This window comes from Podarcis liolepis, assembly GCF_965112155.1.
Source record: "Podarcis liolepis genome assembly, chromosome: 6".
NCBI lineage: Eukaryota > Metazoa > Chordata > Lepidosauria > Squamata > Lacertidae > Podarcis > Podarcis liolepis.
Genome location: NC_139559.1, coordinates 36,377,879 through 36,400,810, shown reverse-complemented (window position 1 = coordinate 36,400,810; position 22,932 = coordinate 36,377,879). Strand labels below are relative to the sequence as shown.

General features: G+C 39.5%; 1 protein-coding gene across 2 annotated transcripts in view; it reads right to left on the bottom strand.

The window, feature by feature from the left end:
* Positions 1–255: 255 nt before the first annotated feature.
* The window catches only part of ST7L (suppression of tumorigenicity 7 like), a 40,957-nt gene continuing 18,280 nt past the window's right edge, over positions 256–22,932 (bottom strand). Inside the window, exons 12-16 of one of the 2 annotated variants that reach the window (XR_014527479.1) lie at positions 14,021–14,171; positions 13,052–13,144; positions 6,824–10,056; positions 6,337–6,582; positions 256–665 (exon numbers count right to left, since the gene is read on the bottom strand). Coding sequence is in view for 1 of the 2 variants with exons in the window: in XM_083508934.1 (XP_083365060.1) it covers positions 570–665; positions 9,917–10,056; positions 13,052–13,144; positions 14,021–14,171 (480 nt within the window). In the remaining variant the exon portion in view is untranslated. The remainder of the gene's footprint in view (positions 666–6,336; positions 6,583–6,823; positions 10,057–13,051; positions 13,145–14,020; positions 14,172–22,932) is intronic. The other variant, XM_083508934.1, reaches the window with a different exon arrangement.

Here is a 22,932-nt window from a genome sequence, read left to right as displayed (position 1 = left end):
TTGGGCCTAACCTGCACAGTTAGGGCAATAATAGGAGAATGACAAGGTGAATGGCTGCTCCTGTAATTTATCATTTGCTCAGGAGAGGACAGGTGAACAAGCAGCGACAGCAAGAAGCAGGAGCAGCAGAACTAGGATTCTCTGGCTGTTGTCTGTGGGCTACTTGGCTGTGGGCCTCAGCAAATGCCCAGTGATTCCAACACCACTCCTGCAGGTTTTATTTTTTGTTAAAAAACATTTACGCGCAGAAGGCAATTTCAACACACAGTCTATCAGATTTATTGCTTTCTGGAATTTCTGGAAAGAAAGCAGTAATCTCAAATTGTACAGCTAAAGTGAGCACAACACTCTTGCCCTCCCCGTCCCACCAAACATGGTGTTCTTAAATCGTTAGAGATTCTAAGGCTTAAAAGGGGGTACAGCAATTTTAAGCACCAGTAACAGGATGCAAAACAAAACTAAGTCACAGAGTTTGTCTTCCTTGACACCCGCAGCTGCAGGTGCTTTTGTGCTAGAGAGGGTGTTGGTGGTGGAGTTCCTGAGAACACTGACCCAAGGACTGAGTTCACTCAGATTTGGGTCAGCTGATGCCAAAGACCAGTAGGCATGAGACGCTCAATCTTCTCCATCATGAAGCTCAAGGGTGACAAAAGAGTTCCAAAGAACTGAAAGAAAAGGAAAAGCTACAATTAAGCTTAATGCTAAAGTTAACACAGTCATTCAAGATGTATTTTGCTGACATATTTGACTGGCCTTCATTGAACATAAGTGGAATAATTTAGGAATCAAAACAGATTAGGCTTGGCAGGGAAAAAACAGGTGTACAATATAGTTCTTTTTATTGTTAAACTTTCTAAATAAATTTCTAAATGCTTTTTTTTTCCTCAAAAGAAGAGAAACTCTGAACTTTAAATATGCAAAAAAGGTATACATAGTGACAATGGGGGGGGGGCGGAATCTGACTTCTCCAGAAAGATGCAGATGCTTTAAAAATAAAAGATTGTGACGAGAAATCGCTGGATTCACCAAAATATGCCTAGAAGAAAAATTCAGCTGAGAAGCTGATGGGGGAAAGGTACACAAAGAAATACATTTCTATGAAACACTGGCTTGTTAAGAATGCTAGCCTTTTTACCGTTTTGTCTTTAAACAGTTCAGTCAGTCTTAGGCATTCTGTACTTCAGGACTACGCTTATTAGAGATAGGCAAATTATGGAATAAGGCTTCAATGACAGCAAAAATAACTAACTTAAATATGGAAGCGAGGCAAAGCTAGTGCAGAAACAAAGATTTTCAAGCCATTAGCTATATTCACTTAATAGTGCCTTAATCTTTGCTTCGACTTTACAAGAAAAAAATTGTAGGCCCTGGTGACCCCGTCCAACCCTCTCATATTCAGCACAGATACTATTTTACACAATGGACCATCCTTTCCCCTAATTGCCTTCTATAATCCACTGGGACCTTTTGCCATTCTTCACATCAGAAAATACAGTCTAGAAAGTTGCCATTTGAAACAGTATTTTAGCTATGCAAATGGATTAATGTTGAGGGAGACAGCCATGCTATCTTCAATTGCCTTGACATAGAACAGTTTGACTCAGCTAACTCTAAAGTTAGCTCTCATTCCAAGTAACTTCACAGCTCCACTACTATATTAATGATACTTTTAATCAAAGGCTCATTCTTCATATCCAGGAATTACACACAGAAGCTAACCTGTAAATTACAAGTGTCGTCTCTCAAATTAATATTACAGATTAAGATGTAGGTTAGTAAGGCAAGAAAACAGTACCTTTCATCCCTGCACATCCAGCTTGTGGGAGACTATTTCACATAGTTCAAATGTAGGCTATTATTCATTACACATCTCCAAGCCATATACATTTTCTCACAGATAAGAAGAAGCTTCTAGTGTTTATAAATTTGAGATGCTCAGCAGCTGTGTATTAATTTAATTCTTGTGTAACTTAATGAGCCTTCCACAAAACAGTAAAGGGATTTATTACTGTTACAAAAGCAGTTGTCATGCAATTATGTGAATTCATTTGTTGGAATTCAGAGGTCTAGCTGCCCCACCGGTATAGTCTCCAAATGTAGGAGTGCTTCAAAATAAATATGCAAGAACACATGGAGTAGCTGATGATAGGATGACAATTTGTTACACTGGTATTTTGTGATATGTGAATTAGAGCTGCCACCTAAGGTGATTGCTTTGTATTGTTTCAGATCTAAGGATCTTTGTGTTGTTACTTCAGATCTAAGGAAGTGCCATCAGCAAGACTCCATCATATGAACATTGGAGGGATGGAGACACAGATGGTACATTCCTCTTGCTTCCTGTTTATGTTGGCAGTGAAAAGAGGAACAGAAATGAGAACAGGGCACCCAATTCTACACAGGCTCTTTTCCTTGCATATTGCTAATGACTTCTTGTTTTTGCGAAAAAATCTAAGATTGTCATTCAACTGGCTTCTATCTTTTCAGGTTAAGCAACCACATAAACAAGCTCAAATAATAGTAATCCTGTTTCTCACTGGGACATTCAAAGCTTCTGGAAAGCAGGCCCTGTAACCCATTCCAGCTGCTAACAAAAGCCAATCAAGATCACTGTGCCCCACTGGACCCAATGGAAAGCTTCCATTCACTTCAATTTAGCAGCTATGAGCCAATTTTGAGCTTTCGCTGTTGGCATATTCCTTTGTGTATACGATGCAGCTATTAAAAGACTGGCTGTGGTTTTTGGCCTCTCAACAATTTTTGTTGTAGCTTGGCAAGAGGCTTGTCTGGCGATTTGATTGTAGAGGAAACAAATGAAATATTATCCAGTGAAAATGCATAAGTCAATGTTATTCTGTTAAATAAAAGATATTAAGTTTTGTTCTTTTACAGAAGTACATAGCTGACAGAACAGATTAGACAGCTGAGAACATCCAATATCTCCTCTGTGAAATACACAGAAGAGTTGAGGGATATGAAGGAAGGCTGTATTTTAAAAGAATGAAAACTGCTCAGATATAACCTCACGTAGTCCAAATTTTAAACCTGAAAATAGGGAACAAATCTTATGTGCTTCTACCACAGGTGTTATTACTGATCTACTTTCATAGCTAAAAAGAGCAAGAACTTTGGTGGGGGGCAGGGTTAAGGCCAAGGACTTACCAATTTGTTGCAGGACATGTTAATAATAAGATTTTTTTTAAAAAAAAAAATCCTCTAACTTACTAGAGCATGAAGCTCTGTGTTTTATCTCGTAAATGTAGAAAATGAATTAGCTACACTCACTTTCTTGAAATCTGAATGCAATCTATTTAGTAAACAAGGCAAATAATGTACTCTAAATACAGTGGTACCTCGCAAGACGAATGCCTCGCAAGACGAAAAACGCGCAAGACGAAAGAGTTTTCCATTTTTTGAGTCGTTCCGCAAGACGAATTTCCCTATGGGCTTGCTTCGCAAGACGAAACGTCTTGCGAGTTCTTGCGAGTTTGTTTCCTTTTTCTTAAAGCCGCTAAGCCGTTAATAGCCGCTAAGCCGTTAACAGCCGCTAAGCCGCTAATAGCCGTGCTTCGCAAGACGAAAAAACTGCAAGACGAAGAGACTCGCGAACGGACTAATTTCGTCTTGCGAGGCACCACTGTAAAAGAGTCATTCAAATGAGAGCCTAAGTGCTGTTTTTTAACCTATAAAGTGCTTAGCTTGAGCCCTACATCCCTGAGAGCCAGTGTGGTGTAGTGGTTAAGAGCGGTAGTCACGTAATCTGGGAAACCGGGTTCGCGTCTCCACTCCTCCACATGCAGCTGCTGGGTGACCTTGGGCCAGTCACACTTCTGTGAAGTCTCTCAGCCCCACTCACCTCACAGAGTGTTTGTTGTGGGGGAGGAAGGGAAAGGAGAATGTTAGCCGCTTTGAGACTCCTGAAGGGGAGTGAAAGGCGGGATATCAAATCCAAACTCTTCTTCTTCTTCTTCCTTTCTTTGTGCTGTCATAAGCATTAATTTCAATTGACCATGGCCTTCATGGCTGTATAAATCCACATGCCAAGTTTACACTGCCACGACACAGAGAGGTGTTCCGTGGCTGTCCTCATAATTGAAGGTCTCACTTCACCTGGAGGTCCATCAAATTCAGAACCTGAATGTAAAACATTCGAAGCTTAAGGAAACATAGGGTAATTATAATTTAGGAAAGACTGCACATGTGCATGTTTTAATTGCTACCTGCCCCAAGTCCTCAGGAAAGAGGATATAAATTTAAATAAATAACCAAATAGTCCAATAATTAATTTAGTAGGAGCAAACTGGCTACAGTAGTGAAAATGGGTTAAGGAATGAGTGACTCAGTGATTTGCGAATAAAGCTTACAGCTGTCAGCAGAAAAAAGGAACTCTCTCAATCTTCAGAAGGAATGTTGTATTATAACTTGGTATCAGTTGAGTCAAGAAGACACAGAAACATGACTATTAGCAAGAAACAAGTAGGACCAACAACAAGGCATTGTAGTGCAGAGTGTTTGTTTACTGTTCCAATCATTCATCCTTTTTTGAAGGGCTCTTTAATTCCCACCCACTTGCTCCCCCCCCCCCAATATTCAGGGTTCCCCCAATATTTCCTGTGTGCTATTGTTGCTGTTTTGTGTGTGTCTAGTGTTTTGGCTATATACATAATATTCTGCAAGTCTGAACACTGAAAGAAGGAATGGTGATGGGCTCCAGGGTCATGTTCATGACAGGAGAATTCCGTATACTTTAAATAATTATGGTCCCAAAATTAAAGGGGGGGGGGGAGAACTGGAATAAAGCCAGGCTCTTTCAGCATTGTTCACGGGAAGTTCAAAGGACCACTTTCTGTTAGATTTAATATTTATATCTTGTCTTCTGTTACAATAATACTAAAAGCAGATATTTGGTGGAGGCTTGTTAACTTTATTGGGTCACAGTGAAGTGGCAATTAAAATCACAGCCTCAGATTATACATGGCAGCAATCCTATGCCTGGAAGTAAGTCTCACTGAAATTAATGGGACTGAAAGGGCATGCACAGGATTGCACTGTTAGTATCATTGCTTTCATTAAGTTTGAAACCTTTCAAAATTTGCATTGAAAGAAAAAAACGTTGAGTTAGCCATTGAAAATTAAGAACAAATGCATTATAGACAGATGTAACAAGAGGACTAAATGTAGGTATTCTTTTTTACTATGATAGAATGATATTCTGGGTATATCAGCAAATTAGAAAATACAGGGATTACAATGTTTATCTTTTTAGATTTGTTCATATTGAAGCACATAATTGCTTCCAGATATAACATTTTACAAGACTAAGCATGTTTCAGATGCAATTCAAAGTAAATTTGTAATGTTTGTAAAGACCAAACTGAAATTTGGTCTCCAAATAAAATTGAGGCCAATGTTACTATGCAAGAAAAACCTGCACTAACAAGATTTTGTGCTATCACTATAGTGGACAAACAGTGGCGATGTTTGCAAGTTACATTAAACCATAGTTTTAAATGGTTTGTTTCCCAGCAGTATGGCAGCAGTAGCACCAGAGGAAAAGTGAAGTGTCTAAGACAGGCATGTCCAAAGTCTGTTTGGGGGGGCCTGTCGGTCAATTTAATCTGGCCTTCATTGTAGTATATGTCCTAGGGTAAAATCCTAAAAAAAGGTCAACAACTTTGGGTTAAATCCTAAGCTCACCAACCCTCATGCTTGTTCACTTCATCAAATCTGGCCCTCTTTGAAAAAAGTTTGGGCACCCCGGTCTAGGATTTCAAATTAAGCCATTGTTTATTGTAACTATAGTTTGATGTGACATATGAACCAGTTCACTATAAAAAAAAACACTGATTTGAACACTGTCAGCTTATTAAAAATTACTTTTAAGGAAACAAATAATTTTGGAAAAAGATAGTTTCTAACTTAGTATATGGCATGAACGAAAACCCTGCTATTCCCATTTAACTGCTCACTAAGGTTGAAATGTTCAGTTACAGACCTGTCCTTGTTTAACTGGGCAGATTTAGTAAGTACTTACAAAAACAGTGAGGGGCAGGTATTTTAGAAGGGGGTTCTACCTTTTTCTCACACAGTACCTCCAAGACTATGCCTGCTGAGACATGTATGAATATTATCTAAAAATAAAAAGTATTCACTTTGTTCATACGAGAAGATCTGCAGATTCCATCTATCAATGAGGACTTCCTTAACTGTGATAGAGATGCTCCATTCATAAAGTGTTTTCTAGTATTACAGAGCAAGATTCGCATTGTAGTAAAAGAAACAACAAGACAATAGTTTGCGCATTAATGGAGGAACCATATTTCTTTATGGGCTTGCTGTTAGTGCATGAATGAAGGGTGGAGTGGGAACCCTGTCCTTCTTCCCAATAATTCAAGCACTGATGATCAACTTTACCGGAGAAGTCTTTTTTGATGTTCTGGAGTGGTACTCATCCAGACAAAATGACAAAGTCCAAAAGCATACACAAGTCAGTGCAAGCTCCCTCTGTTTAAGGAAACTCGTAAGAACAGAGCTAGTAATGACCATGTTGTTTGACATATTTGAAACTATATACAGTGGTACCTCGGGTTAAGTACTTAATTCGTTCCGGAGGTCCATACTTAACCTGAAACTGTTCTTAACCTGAAGCACCACTTTAGCTAATGGGGACTCTTGCTGCTGCCATGCCGCCGGAGCACGATTTCTGTTCTCATCCTGAAGCAAAGTTCTTAACCTGAAGCACTATTTCTGGGTTAGCGGAGTCTGTAACCTGAAGCGTATGTAACCTGAAGCGTATGTAACCCAAGGTACCACTGTACAGTACTTCCCATCAAGCATTATTTCAAAAGAAAGTTTTATATGTGTGCATGCTAGAATTGTTTTCAGGTTTAACACTGCAATTGTTCTATATGTAAATTAGGAAGCAACAATGAAGAAATCCAGCATAGAACTTCACTGAGCTATTCTTTGTTAGTGTAACATTTGACCTTGTATCTTGTTGGAAATCATACAATTTTGCTAGCGCAGTCCTTGAATTAATCAAGCAGATAGTTATATTCCATTCCTTAAAAGTTAGCCAATTATGAACCACACACAAAAGTGTTACTGGCATGTCCAGCAACATTTTCCCACATAATGAGTAACTAAATTTGGTAGAAATGAGGCCCCTGTTATCAGACCTACATATTTTGAACACTGCTTAATGAAAAGAAACTAGAATATGGATTTCATGCAACTTTGACATTCAAAAATTAGTAACTATGCTCTATTTCTGATCTCCGCTTGTTGTAATACACATATTCAGCACACACTCTCCATCCTAGGCTATACAATAGCAAAATCAATGATCTGGTGTATGCCCGGTTCAGAAGTTCAAGGGTAGGTACTCCAAATCACAGTACTAAACAATGTTTCACAGGAGCTAAAATTGAGGGCAATTTGGTATTTTACAGAGAGGTTGTTGCTGTTATCTTCTAATACCACAGTAGGTCAAACTACATAGATCAGCATTTTGTTTTGGGTAATACACACAATACAAAAGGGGGATTGGGGGTCATGTTGTCCTCATGACCCGATTTCTTAAAAGTCAATAATTAAGACCACTTTCAGCCTAGATCTGCACTACCTTAACCATAGAAGCTACAAGAGACATCTGAAACAGCTGCTCGTGTGAAGAAACTCCACCTCGTGGTACCACCAGGTGTTGTTGAACAGCAGCTCACATCATCCCTGCCCACTGGCCATGTTGTCTGGGGCTGATGGAAGACTCCCTACAAAATCTGGAGGGCACCACACTGGCTGCCCCTGGACTAACATCAGGCTGCTCTGACAACTGCTTCCTGGCCAAGGTCATTTCTTCTGAGATATGCTGTGAGCTGGAGATCCAGAAGGACAGTAGCAACTGAAATACCTGAGGACTGGGAAAAACCTGTATACACATCCTGCACCTCCCTTGTAACTCTTGCCTATTTAAATATATTACAAGCATCTTCAAGATGTTTAGAATAGGTGGTATAAATACTCAAAGTAAGCAACTAAAATAAAATAGTGATGAAGTGGAAGACCCTTAACAGGCATGTAGTACATCAGAAAAGAAAACAAATGACAGTTCAGCAGATGGTACATGCGACATCATCTGTTTACATGTGTGGTTCAATGGACCTTCAAAGCAATTCTGAAAAGAGGTAGGATGCTTGCTTCGAAAAGGAGAGTAAATTGAAGATCTACCAGACAATGCTGGTGCCCTGTGAATATGGAATGCATGGTGTATTTACTGTACAGTATTCATTAGGATCCTGGAAGCCTCTTCCTACCCTTCTCTGGCCTTAGAAGTATGTTTTGTGCTGATGTGTTAGTTGTTTCAGTGCCAAGGACGGATTTGTTTGTTTGCTCATGCAATTTTAAGGGGTTGAGTGGAGTAGTAGTTAGTCTGCTTTGTGGTCTTAATAATGGTTTTAGTTGTTCCTGTTGTTTTAATGTATTTGAACCAAGTCTATACAACATTTTGTAACACTGTATCTAAGTGTATGCATTTTAGCTGGTATCCTGCCCTGGAAGCCTTTGGGATGAATGATGGACAAGAAATAGCCAGTAAATAAATAAATAACATTTGCATAATTCAGGCTATTAATCAAAGCAGTTAGCTTGAAGAAGAGTTCATTCAAACGTCTACCTGATCCCTTTTCAGAATACCAGTTTAGGTAACTAAAGCCCTCATGACTCAAGCTTCTAAACATATTAGAATGATTACTGAATATCAAGAAAACATGTTGAATATTGAACTCTATCTCTACAAAATGTTAGCCAATTGTCCTGATCTTCTGATATAACCACTGAAAACTGGCCAGAGATAGCACTTTCTTTACCTTTACAACCCTCTTTAAGAATTCTTGTCAATGAGAGCATTTGTTATTGAAGTTGTATTTGTAATGGGTCCCATTTTGCCTCTCCCATGTGACATATCTCAAATTATTTTTATTTTACCATATAATTTTATTCTGCAGTTTGAACAATGCTACTTGTACTTCTTGTTGTTATAAAGTCCACTTATCTCTTTGATCATTGTGTTTGCCTTGTGCTATCAATACAAAGAGCAAATCACATAGTGAAAATTGACCGCCTTCCTGCCAGAGTAAGCTATCTACATAATCAAAAAAGCTTACAGAAACATAGTGTTTTAAAAGCATAAAGTAAAATCCTTTTAGGCTCCAGAGACTTAACTTGCCATATTTACCATACATGGAATGGAAACTAAACAGTCTTAGGGTAAATAGACAAGCAATGCTTCCATTCAGACCATATAAAAGAAGTTTTCTTTGGTTAGCCACTAGCTCCCAATTAGCTCCCAGGGTACAGAAAGAAAGAATGCAACCGTTTATTTATTATTTGTATATGTACTTAATATGTAACAGGATACTGGGAGATAGTCTCAATATTTTCATGCTAATAATTCAAACGCTGTAAGTTAGGGTTGCCATATTTCAAATAGTGAAAATCTGGACAAAAAATTTTCCAGCTTTTTTTGGCAAAGGTTTTTTGCCCAAAGTAGTTGAGATTTTGGGGCAAAAAACAGTATTCCGGAAGTATGGCAACCCTACTGTAATTATTAGCAAATCCTTACAGTCAAAGAAAAACTGCATGTGGTTTGAAATGGCTTAAGAGCCCCCATGCCCTGCTTTAAAACTGGAAATTGTGGTACATCAGATGTTTCCCCATAATGAGATACAGTCCAGCCGCTGAAAGAAAACCAAGATCGTCATGTATCACCTCTGAAAAATCCCCTCTTGAAAAAAGAGGAACGCTGAGCTATGCTGAATCAGGTTTTTAGATGCCCATTGTTCTGAATTAGTTTATAGTGTTCCAGAGATGGTTTCTGCATGTCATATAAATACATTAAGTAAGTTGAGTCAATACTTACAGCTTTAGCAAAAATGACCATAAGTTCCGGGAACTGGTGTGTGAGGAGTGCTAACATTGCTGTGAAAGAGCACAGCCCTGCAGTAAAGTGGATGAAAAAAGGAAGTTCCTTCTGCGGGTACACAGACACATCATGAAATGCTGGAAGGAAGGGGGGAAATGGCAATAGTTATTTGATATTCCAGGTATTTTAGGGATGGTTAGATAAAGGTTGTGAGATGAACTATGATCTAACTTTAAATAGAGGGGAGGAATCTGCAACACTGATCCAATTAAGAATGATTTTAAAATACACCCTTTGCAGTTAAGATATACATCAGTGAAAGCCTCAATGGAGTAAAACGTTCTTCCCTTTTAAGAATTGACCAAAGCAACAGAATTTTCAAAATTTGAAACCTGCTGGGGAGTAGCAGCATAAAAAGCATTAAGATGATTTTATTTATGGATAGTTTTGTATTTAAAAACTTAACAGGAATGCGTGAGTGATTGTGCTGAAATGTCTTCATGCACTGGAGTTTAATTATACCGGGAAGCCGATGGCTTAGGGTTCGTCACTAGCAGAGGCATTCCTTGAGCAATATCCTGCATGAGTGAGAAATGAGTAATTTAGAGCAGTCTGGGGGCAGATTTTAATTAGTTTTTAAACAGAGCTTTTCAAGATTTAATTTTTTTATTGAATTGCAAAAATATGCAAGTGCACTTGTGGCAGATGTGCCCCTTGGCTGCTTTAGTTATAAGTATGCCATATACTTTATAAAACAAAGTTCTCCCAAGATGGAGAAGTTAACACTTATCAGAATCTCACCAGCACCTAGCATGAAACAAAACCCTCATTATAAAATAAAGGGGCACTAAAATTCTCGCACTTAGCAACTGAGAAGTATATTTTCAAATCACTTTACAAAGGATCGTTCATGGGCTACTATCAAGAGCCTAACTCAAGGTTAGAATTTACCAGTGTGTCAAAGAACCTCTATTTTTGCATAGATTCTAGTACAAGTCAACTACATGTGATTAGGAAACTCTAGTGGTTAGGAAGCTCTATGGCTGTCTGGTATGAGTAAGGCAGGTTTGCCATTTTATAAGGGCTGGTTGCTGGTTAAGTGTTTTGACCACTTTCTGGTTAAATCAATTGTGACAGCCATGCCTCCTAAGGGTTTGACATTCAGAAGGCCAAAACAACCTCACTTTTATTAGGGCTTTATACCAAAGTATTTCAAAACTCATGTTTTTTAATTGCAATTGTTTATCATACCAGACTTGAAACATCTTAGCAATCCTTTGAAGACCATGCACATTTCTTGTAGGAAGTGCTTATGCATGAAAAAATAATTTTTGAAAAGGGGGGATCACCACAAGCAAGAGTTGCACATGGATCTATTTCACTCCCCATTCTGTAATATTCCTATAGAACAATCTATGTCATTAACATATTTTTTCCCTACAGAAAATATTGAACATATGAAACATTCCTGATCTGACTACAGGATTCGGTTGTTTAAGTGAATGGCACCCTTCCTAGCACGCCAGGAATTTCCCTGTGAGTGTAACTCATTTTTACCTATCTAACAGAACATATTTTCGAGTAAGCTTTTTCATTGCCTAACTTTCATGTTCACCTATCTTTAAAATTCAGTTTACTTTACATCTATCTCCAAACATCTGAGAGCTGAGCAACTCTCGCAACATACAGAAAAATACAAAAGTACACAGCATGCCAAGCTATGTGCTTGTGTCATGGCAATATATGTGCTTAAAACAGCCATACTATCTGGAATTTTTAGGTATGGCACATTTCCAGCATGGGTCTGTGCTGAACAAGTTGACCTTGGGCCAGTTTCTCTCCTCATTTGAGTATAGCCATTGAGAAGCCAGAAAGAAAATAGCCTTTTTTTATTTAAAACATTGAGTTAAAGCTCCAAAGTGTTATCTGAAACTGCAGGTTAAGCAAATGTATGCAAGTCTAATTATTAAATATTTATATCTTGCCTTTTTATAGTACAGTCTCCAAGGTGACCAACATAAATATACAAGACAATTCAGATAAAGACCTCTATACCACCCACAAATGTAGGTCTTCAATCAAGCCGTGCAGGTTGCTTACTGAAGGAGTGCAGCAGCTTCTCGCTGATGTGATGGTGTCTAAAATGGCACGATGACCATTCTGAAACCTAGATATTGAGCATTTTCTTCACAGTGGAAATGTCCACAAAAGTACTGATCAAACTGACGTTCCCACAAGGGAAGCACTCATTCAATATATTTTCCCACCAGAGAGAAATTGTCATTCTGGCCTGGGGTGTGTGGAGGAGAACACAGGCCATTTAAAATGCTCTTCCCTTTTGATAGAACTAACCTAGAGTGCAGAGAATGCTGCTGCAGTCAAACAAGTAGAGAAAGAAACTCAACAACCACAAAGCCGAGAGGCAGTATTGTCAAGTAACAGAGACTGGCTAAAGACACAAAAGGGGACAATGATATTTTAACGTCACTCCTTTTGGAAACATTCCCCTCCTCAGGTTATCTTCATAGCACAGAACTCACCACAGCACAACTCCATTCCATACCAGTCATCTTTATGATTATTTCGTATTATTTTTATGGTATTTTATGCTCTATTGTATCTGTATATATATATATTGCTGTATACAGCAAGGTATTTTATATGTGCGTGTGTGTGTGTGTGTGTAATAAATACGAATGCCATAGGATCTTGTACTAGAAACTCCAAGTCATGTGGAAAAGAGAACAAGCCACAGCTCTTCCCCACACCAGTGTCTCACCTCCTGGCCACCAGAGGCAATTCTGCTGTGGGGAGAAGTCATACTGAGGTGGTCTCTCCCAAAGTGTGAGGTGTTGACATTTTCTTTGCAGAATGGGAAGGAGTTGGACCACAATCCCTCCACCACTTCAAATATAAGATACAAAAGGGGGCTAATTTACATTGTTGGATAGCTGCTTCATTTATTTAAAAGCTAACTGCATTCAGTGTACAAGTGTATGGAATATTTATTGTATGCATGTATAGACACACAGGTATTCCAGTTGAGCACAATGCCACACAGAAAGAGAACAGACTTTTGTGATTAACTGTAGATGGAAAAAATAAAATGTGAGAAATGGAACATTTTCTTACTTGGTAATAACTCTCTGTCTGCTGTCTCTGTGCAGCTGGGATAAGGATAAAATAGATGGCCCTTTTCTAATGGATATGGGATCATTCTAAAGGCTGAGGAAGTAAAAAAAAAATCATCAACATCAGACCCATGTAAAATTCACTTTACTAGAGCCGCCTGGAAACAAAGTCATATCTGTGTTCTTTATACCACTTGTGATCAGTTTCCTTTTATTAAATTAGTACCATTCTAGCTACCCTCAGACTCACTGACAATCACCTCCCAAGCCATCCAGTCTTCTTTCACAAATCAAATAGGATAGGAATTCAATATTCACATGGCATGTTGCATACATCTTGTTGGCATCAAAGAACAAGACTAGATGATCCATAGAGTCCCTTCCAACTCTATGATTCTAAGACAATATGAATACGATCCAAGATACTTCTTGACATTTTTAGTTTGAAACACCCCATCTAGCTTAGAAAACTGGCAAAGTGGTGCAACAGTGGTTTCTTTCATAAGAGTGGAATATTAGCACCACATGCTCTACTACATATCAGCTATTTTGTTTTTTTATTGAAGTACTCTGGCTCTGCATTCAGTTACACTGAAGTAACTCCATGACCTGGCTTTTGGAAGGAAGAGGTGGGGTGGACAAGGAAAAGAAATATGCATGCACAATAGATCTTTTAGTGTTCACACTGCAGAAGAGAACACCTACATGCATGCATTTTTAAAACCTTGGAGCAGAAAGAGAGGACAAGCTGAACACCTGTGTCATCTTAATTGCACCTTAAATGTGATTGAAATCTGGACAAGAACTAATACCAAAACTAACTAAAGTGCAGAGGGAACCTCAATAATGAGTCAGGACAGCCTCACAGTTGAGCTCCAGGTGCACATTTAAAAATAATGTTCCAAAAGAGAGAGAGAGAGAGAGAGAGAGAGAGAAATATTAGCTCATGCCACTAGCAAAGAATACTTACTGCCTTCCCATGTGCAGTGCAACAGATTAAGCGCCCCTTCAATTCGCTTCCAGTGCTGGAGATGGAAGAAAGCATATGCCACTGCTTCACTGTCTCCACGTTTCAGGATATGCTCCGGAGGCAAAATTAAGCTTTTCATTTCTAGTAAGTACTGGAAGAAAACGTGTGAAGTGACGTGAAGCTACACAGACTATTGAGGCTAGTTTTTCATATACACAGACTTTCAGATATTTCAAAATTACTTTCAGCTTGATCCATATATTACATTAGAGATAAAAGTTGCTGACTGGAACAAAATGTGGATTATTTGGCAAATGCAAATTTGAGAAGCGCCTTATGTACAGGCATATACAGACACCACTCAATGGGGAAAGACTAAATCAGATAAGTGTCAATATTTTACAAACACATTCAGACTTCAGATTGCAGTACGCAAAGTGGTTCCAGGAACATACATGTAATTGCCTTTGTAGACAGACTAGGAGACAGAACATCAGTGAAAATCTTCAGTCCACGTGATGCAATCATTATATTAGGTGCTAATACTAATCCCCAGTTCTTGGAGAATTTATCAAACAGAAGACACCCTTCAGCAACAGACAGCACTGGCTGAACACAAATCATAATGAAAACTGAAGTGGTAGCCAGGGATTAGGCAACTCCGCAGTCCAGTAAAAGCCATTAAAAGCACCGTGTGTACTCCAAAGCCCCCTTCTCAACCCCTTCAATCACAGGCACTCTTTTCTCCATTGAAGAAGGCCCACTATCTAGATGCAGACAATGAATCTGGAAAAGCAACATGCTACTACTAACATGGGTGGTTTTTGTTTGCTGCTTTCTTCAAAAATGCAACTTAGTTTGCATTGCTAAATGTGCCAAAGGGGGGGAAATAGTGCGTGTTCCTTTTACAGAGCAATGAACTTCCACATTTACGTGCAAGAACAACAGGATTAGGACAGCAGAAACAAATAACCACAATCAACGCGATTTATAAGGAAATGACTCCCAAGAAGTGGAAGAGGATACAACAGTAAATTATAGAAGTACAGTGGTGCCTCGCAAGACGAAATTAATTCGTTCCGCGAGTTTTTTCGTCTAGCGAATTTTATGTCTTGCGAAGCACGGTGTCGGAAAAGTTTTGGAAAAGCTTCAAAAATCACCAAAAACCTCAAAAAAGGCTACCACACCGCGTTCTATGAGTTGCTCCTCGAAGTCAAGTCGCAACTGTATTAGCGGTGTTAAGAAAAAGGAAACAAACTTGCAAGACGTTTCCGTCTTGCGAAGCAAGCCCATAGGGAAATTCATCTTGCGAAGCAGCTCAAAAACCGCAAAACCCTTTCGTCTAGCGAGTTTTTCGTCTTGCGAGGCATTCGTCTTGTGGGGCACCACTGTAATAAGGGTGGTGATGTGCTCAGCTGCCAGCAGGGCCTGTTGAAAAGAAAATTTTGAGGAGCCCAGGGAGTTTGTCTTTGTTAGGGTTTCACACTGAGAGGTAGGTCCCAAACAGCGACACACAAGAAACTCCATTAATAGGTCTCTTAAAATAAATAAATAAGTCTGGCAATTGTTACGGTATGGCTCTGGTTCGGTACTCTGCCTTCATTGCTATTCGCCTTACCAAATTGACTTGTGTCCTCAAGCAGACAGAGAACTGTATTCATGTGCCATTCTATACCAGGGATGGGATGATGATAATAATTTTATTTATACTCCACCCATCTGGCTGGGTTTTCCCAGCCACTCTGGGAGGCTTACAGCATGTATAAAACATAGTAAAACATCAAACATTACAAACTTCCCAATACAAGGCTGCCTTCAGATGTCTTCTAAAAGTTATGTATTTCTTTATCTCCTTGACATCTGAAGGCAGGGCATTCCACAGGGATAGGTGTGGCTCTCAAGTTGCTATTGGAGTATACTCCCATCATCCATGATCCTTGGCCATGCTGGCAGGGGCTTATGTGAGTTGGGTTCTACGGAATCTGGAGAGCCACAGGTTCACCATTCCTGTTCTACAGGTATACTCTTCCACAAAATGCAAATGGTTACTTTAAATGCTCTTGCTAGTGTATAATTACTTGAGTACCCCCCCCCCCTTTAGAAATTCTTTTTGAAAAAGAGAAATATTTTCAGAGTAAAGTACTAACAATTGCAGGTTTAAAATTTCATTGAAGAAAACAAATCGGAGAACGTTTAGAGAACATTAAATGAATGACTTTGATGAAGTCACTTATGAACTGGCCTGATCCACACAATAATGGCCAAAGCTAATCACATCCTTGATCACTGCAGTCAATAACACTGTCAGTTCTCCCCAAAACTGTAAGAATGCAGTGAACTTAATGATTTTTCAGCAGATGCCACAAACCATGAGATTATTTACTAATCCAGTTTAGAGGACTTAACTTTTCCCATTCAGATTCTTGAAGGAATGTAGCCAAGGTTGTGCCCTGGTCAAATACAGTGCATTTACTGCTTCACTAGGTTCTTCATTTTGTGTCTTGGGGCTACTTCTGGGAGGGTAATATTCTTACTAATCCCATTTAATCCTCTTTGACAATTTTTTTTTAACACAGTAAGGGATCACTTGTAGAGAGCCATTGTGGGAAAATGGTCTCAAATATCTGACCTCTGACATGACCCCTGATGGTCTTCAGTAACTAGTTTGGTGTTGAGATAGATTTCTTAAATAAGGCAGGGGGAAAGTTGCAACAATGGTCAAGCTTCAACTATATTAGCCTCTCAATCACTAATTGTGAACTCTCCAGCTCAGGGGGTTAAATCTGCCTGTCTTCCTACATTATGACATGCAGACACATAAGATAAATAAGTGGAAACTGCAGAAAAATAGCTAGTTCTAAATCACTTGTTTAGCTATTTGCTTTTGTATGGGGGGGAGGGGGAGATGGCATGCTGAAAGTATTTTAGTTGCAAATTTGGCATGCAGAACCTGTTTCTCTCTCTCTCTCTCTCTCTCTCTCTCACACACACACACACACACACAGAGAGAGAGAGAGAGAGAGAGAGAGAGAGAGAGAGAGTTGTGTTGCTGTCATTTCCAAAAAAAGACACCCATTTTCCCCAAAAAACAAGTGTACTTGGGTGCCAGTTTGGAGGGTTTGTACTGCCAGAGAAACTGAACAGTGATCGTGCTGGTGTACCACCTACTGCTCAACAGCCTTTCTGTCAAAGATGGTTGAGGTAATCTTAAGTGTGGTAGATGCCTCCTTGTAGCAGCGAGTGTTCCTTGTCATATTGAATGGAAGGGGTACATCATCACACCTAGATCATGAGGATCTAAACCACTACTCAGTCACTAACATCCCTTTCTGAGCAAGATGCTCAAGAGACTTGTGGCCATGCAATTCCAGACATACTAAAAGGAAAAGCAATTATCTCGTCCCATTTAATTCAGCACCAGGGCTGAATCTAGACACATCGAAAAAGTGTTTCAGTTAAACTTGTTGTAAACTTCATACAGGGGAATCCCATTGGCGAAAGACAGGACTCCACACCGCCATCTGGTGTCACAGTGTTATAATGCATATAAAGTGCTTTATATTTACAAATGTAGCTGAGTCCCAGGTCTGGTTTTGGCACAGAGACGGCTGTGGCTGATAACTTGCTTTAGGAGAGAAATGGAAGTGTTACCCTGTTGCTTCTCCTTGAACTCTTAGTGGATTTTGATACCATCAACCATGTTATACTCCTGGAGTAACTTGGTGGGTTGGGATCACAGTGTTACAGTGATCCCAGACCTACCTATAGGGCTGCTTCCAAAGAGCTGAGTTTGGCTTAGCCCCAAGTTCTGCAATCCTTATTTTTGTTCCCAATGCTATTTAAATATCTATATGAAGTCATTAGGTCACATCATCAGAGAGTTTGGAACTCAGTGCCATCAATATGCAGATGACATTCAGCAATGTATTTCAGTGCTGTCTAAACTAGATATAGCCATGTCTGTGCTGAACCAGTGTCTGAAGGTAGTAATTAGCTGGATGAAGGCCAATAAACTGAACCCTGACTTTGTGAAAACACTGTTGGTGGGTGGTCCTTGTGCTGGGAAAATGTGTATTTTGCCTCTTCTAGATTCCTGGATCAAAATATCCCAGCTAGTTTTACATGTTCTAGTAATCTCCCAGTTGGATTACTGTAATACACTCTACATACAGCTGCATCTAAAGTTTTAACAGGTGCTCCAAGGCTTATTACACCTATTCTGCAGGAGCTTCACTGGCTACTACAATTTAAAGTGTTATTAGTATGTTAAAGCCCTGAATGACTTGAAGTGCCTCTCTCCATATTAACCAGCTTGGGCTCCAAAATCAGTTGAGAGTGCCTTATTCGCAGTCCCACCTATGAGTCTTGTGGGCCTTCTCTGTGATTGTACCTTGACTCTGAAACCTTGCTCAACGGTATGGACAGAATAATCACTTACGGTTTTCCACTGTACAGTTCAAACTTGCACCTCTCCCAAATCTTTGGAATTTTACAACACTCTAGTGTTGTAATATTTGCTTTGCTTTAATTGTATTTCATTTTAATAACTGTAGCTTTCAGTACTGTTGGAAAACACTTTGAGAGTGTCTGGTGAAAAGTGCTATACAAATTTTATAAGGCAACTAAGGTTTGATAAAAGAAGTTTTGGAATTCCAGAAGAAAGATCCATTTGAATCAATGAGATTTATTCATGAGTAGATATACACAGGACCACTCATCTTGAAACTTTAGTTTTGACCAAGAAAAAATGCACATCTAAAACAAGCATTTGTTATTTCAGATTCATGCTTAACTATAAGATTGAACATACATTCCCTGGAAACTCAGGTAGCGGGGGTGGGAATGCACACACACACACACACACACACACACAAACCAAGCAGTCAAGCAAGCCTGTTATCGCTTAAATTGAAAACCATAGACACAATATATTCCAGAACTTGACTCTTCCTTAATCTAAAGAAGCTGTGCCTGTATCTAACACTGCTAGCACACCATTTTCCCCAGCTCCTTGTCAGCTGGAAGTTGCACCAATACAAATAATGAAATCTGAAAGAAAGCATGACCAGAAAGGAAGATAGAATTATGGATAACACGAAGCGCTAATTTTCTTGACAACACACAGAGCTAGTCAAGACAACACAAAAAGATGGTACAGACATATTAAACTCCTTAAGGATACAGCAGTTCTGAGGCAATTGAAGAGACACCTAACTCTTAGATAATGATAAGACATCATAATCTTCTCCCCCTAAAGGCAGAGGATGAAGCAAAATCTGTCTGAGACTGTCTGAAATGAACTTGCTGTGCTCTTGATCAGTCATGCAGGCAAGCAGCAAATTCTCTCAGCAATTAGCTCTCTCAGTGCACATTCTATCAGATTGGACAGGCAGACAGAAGACTGGATGGATAAATTCAGACCTTCAAGGAAAGAACCATTTGGACGTCCCGATTATCAGAGGAGGATTAGGTCTGGGGATAAGCCATCCTTCCACTATCAAGACTGCAAGGGCCATATATCATCAGTGTCAGGAATGTATAGAGCTGGTTGAAATTCCAACTGTATACACTCATTTAGGAGAAAGTTGGGCCGGGGGGGGGGGAGTCTCCCATCTAGGCTCATCCCATTGGGTGATATACACTTTACGAGTGTGGTAGGAAGGCTTTAATTGTTCCATATGACATGAAAATAAAATGCTTTTAAAATCTGTCTTGGAAACAGAATTTGGTCGGGATAAGAAATTAGTCAGTTACATCAGCTTAAACATTTATGTTTCAGGTTATCTGAATTGACCTCATGGATGTTTTAATTTTCTTTTTAAGTCACTATTTTACCTAGCACTTGTGTAGCTACACAAGCAAATTAAACATAATCATTGTAAGTTTCTAATATTAGAAATATTAGACAACATAGCTAAGAGATAATATTTATGTAGCGACTTCCAGATGCTGTGAACTAGAACTCTCATCATTGCTAACCACCGGTCATATTGGCTGTGAGTGATGGGAGGTGGAGTACAATATATGGAGGGGACCATGCTGGTCATCCCAGTCTCAGATATTGAGAACACTTAAAATTTGTTATAATGAACAGTTCAACTGAAATACACAAATTGCACTATCTAGAACAGTGAAGCATTTGTACAATATTATATTAAAGTTTATATTTTGCCAGCAGAACAAATTCAAAACATAATCCCTTAACACTGATCAGCACCAATGTGCCCAGTAAGCCACATGTTCTGAAAAGAATATGTTCATAAATGTCATGTATATTGTCTGCAAAAAGATTAAGGGCAAAAATCAGTCCTCAGTGTTGCATGAAGAGGCACTTATGGAAGCTCAGAAAGGCATGACAAAAAGCTCTTTTTCAGTTTATGAGGTTCAATTTTGCTGTCAGTATTTACAATTATCCTGCCAAGTTTACAGTAAAATGAGCTGGTAGTGAGCTGGTAGTGCATGCAACTGTAAGACAGTCTTACATTTCATTAACAGTACAGTAAGACTGCAACTCATGTAAGCACTACGTTCCAGGGCACTCATGTGAGCACTACATTCTACACAGCACATACACAAAATCGCACACAGAGAAAAAGCTGTCTGCTGGAAGTGGGGAAAATCCTATGCAGAAGACCCTGCACTGGCTCCCTAGGCTGCAAGAAAGGTGGGAAGAAGCTTGGTTCCTTCAGATGCGAAAAGGGAGAGAAAAGCAGACAGGGAGAGAGGCAGGCAGAAATGTGGCTCAGTTCCAGTTTTAGGGGTTTGTTTTGCCTGCAGCTCTGTCAGCCTCTCTCTGACCAGCCAGCAGCTCAACATTTCTTCTTCTTCTTCTCCCATCTGCCTCTACAGCTTCCCCACTCATTTCACTCATTTTGGAGCTGTCACCTCTGCTGCAACCATGGTTGGGAAGGCTGCTGCTTCCTCAAAAGCCAAGAGTGCATAATTGAATTTGCGCAAGTAAAATGTGTGTGTGCCGCAACTGCACTATACAAAGTCCAGACCACATGGGAAAATAGTTCCACTCTTTGCTAGTCAGGCCAAATCTGGAGTAGTGGGTTCAGTTCTGGGTGCCACATTTAAGAAGGACTGGTGAATGTCCAGCCAGCATGGTGAGGCGGTCTGAAAACCAAGCTCTATGAAGAGCAGTTGAAAGATCTGAATACTAAAAGTGAGATGTAATAAAAGTCTGGAAACTGCTGGGAAGCCCATTTCAGCAAAACATTAGAAGAAGTTTCCTAACTGTTACGAGCCATTTGACAGTGGAATAGGCTGTCTGGGGAGCTGGTAGGCACTAGCTTCACTGGAGGCATCTGGTCAGAAGCTGGTCAACCATCTGTCAAGAGAAGCTGTAATTCAGGGGTGAGAACAACTTTGGCTCAGCAGGCCAGATTCTAAAGTGGCCACCCCTTTGTGGGCCACTTTTGACAGGAGGGTGGATCCCCAGGGATGTGTGAGGAGCAAGGTTCGGGGATGAAAGCAAGGTGTCTGGAGGAGCAGCAAGATATCCTTCCAGTCTCCTCCAATTAGTTTGCACAAGACCAAAGAAATGCCTTCCATAGGAACAGTTTCAAGCCCCAATAGGCCCTGCTTCTAAGAAAAAAATGGTCCCCATTAAAGGACAACATCTTTCTTCAAAGCAGAAACCATTCTTATCCTATGGGTATTCCTGCATGGGAAAGCACTATATTCAAACGGAGAAGGATCAAACCCACTGTATGTAGAATGGTTTACAGGTTCATTTAGAGCTAGCAATAGTCACAAACAAAAGGATGGAACTAAAACACTTACTCAAATATCTTTCTGAGAACCCATCTGTTTCTTATTGTCTCACTTATCTGATACATCTAGTTTTCAACTGGACAAAATCCTAAATTTCAGCCATTTAGAAAAAGCTTTCACTTCCTATTAGACAAAGAAAGTGGTCCATTAACAACTGACTCTTTGGAAAAAAACAAATAAAAGCATGCAAAAAACAAGTTCTTCCCTAGAGGAGTTATTTTTAACTTAGTTCTAGTACAATATGCTATAGTTCTGACTGTCTACAGATGAAATTGTCCCAAAAAAATGCTGATACGATCATTATTTCCTGGATAGTTGTTCTGTTCCCATGGTTCTCAAAGTGGTAGGTGAATCTCACTAAGGAGGCTTGCAATCTCTGGGATTATTAGTGGTCCTGTTTACCCCACACTTCCTTCGATTTTCTTCTTATTTTTACTAATCTATAAGGTGTCAACTTGTGCGATGTTTGCTTGGAAATCAAAGTAATAGGGATATATATTAACACATTTGTATGGGCTGTGTGAATTCAAGAATAAACAGAGGGGTCCACTGTGTTCTATTTTTCTGGAATCCATATCTAAACAGGGACCTTAAATGACCCTTTGAGCTCATATTAAATCATGCCTTGACAACAAGCGACACCAACTCTTTTTTTTTTTCTTAGTTATGTTTAAACAAGCTCAAACATTGTCTCTTATCTTAGAACAGGGGTAGCCAACATGGTGCTTCTTAGATGTTTTTGAACTACAACTCCCATCAGCCCCAGCCAGCATGGTCAATCATCTGGAATGATGAGAGTTGTAGTCCAACAACATATGGAGGGCACCACATTCACTACCCTACTTAGAGGGGAATTATATTAGGTTGGAAATTTAGTCAACATGCTTCTACCAATCAGAAAACAAAATCATGCTCTAGGACAGCATACTATTTCATGGTCTTTGAATGTTTCATTAAGGTAAACAAGTGCCCACCCTATGGAGGTTAACATATATTATCTCCCTCTGTATGGAAAATTATGGCTGGGGAAGCAAGTAGAGTCTGTTTAGCAGGAGATCCTAAGGACTAACTTGATCAGCCAACCTATTTATCAACTCAGGAGCTCAAAAGCAGCCAGCAGAAACACAGAGGTG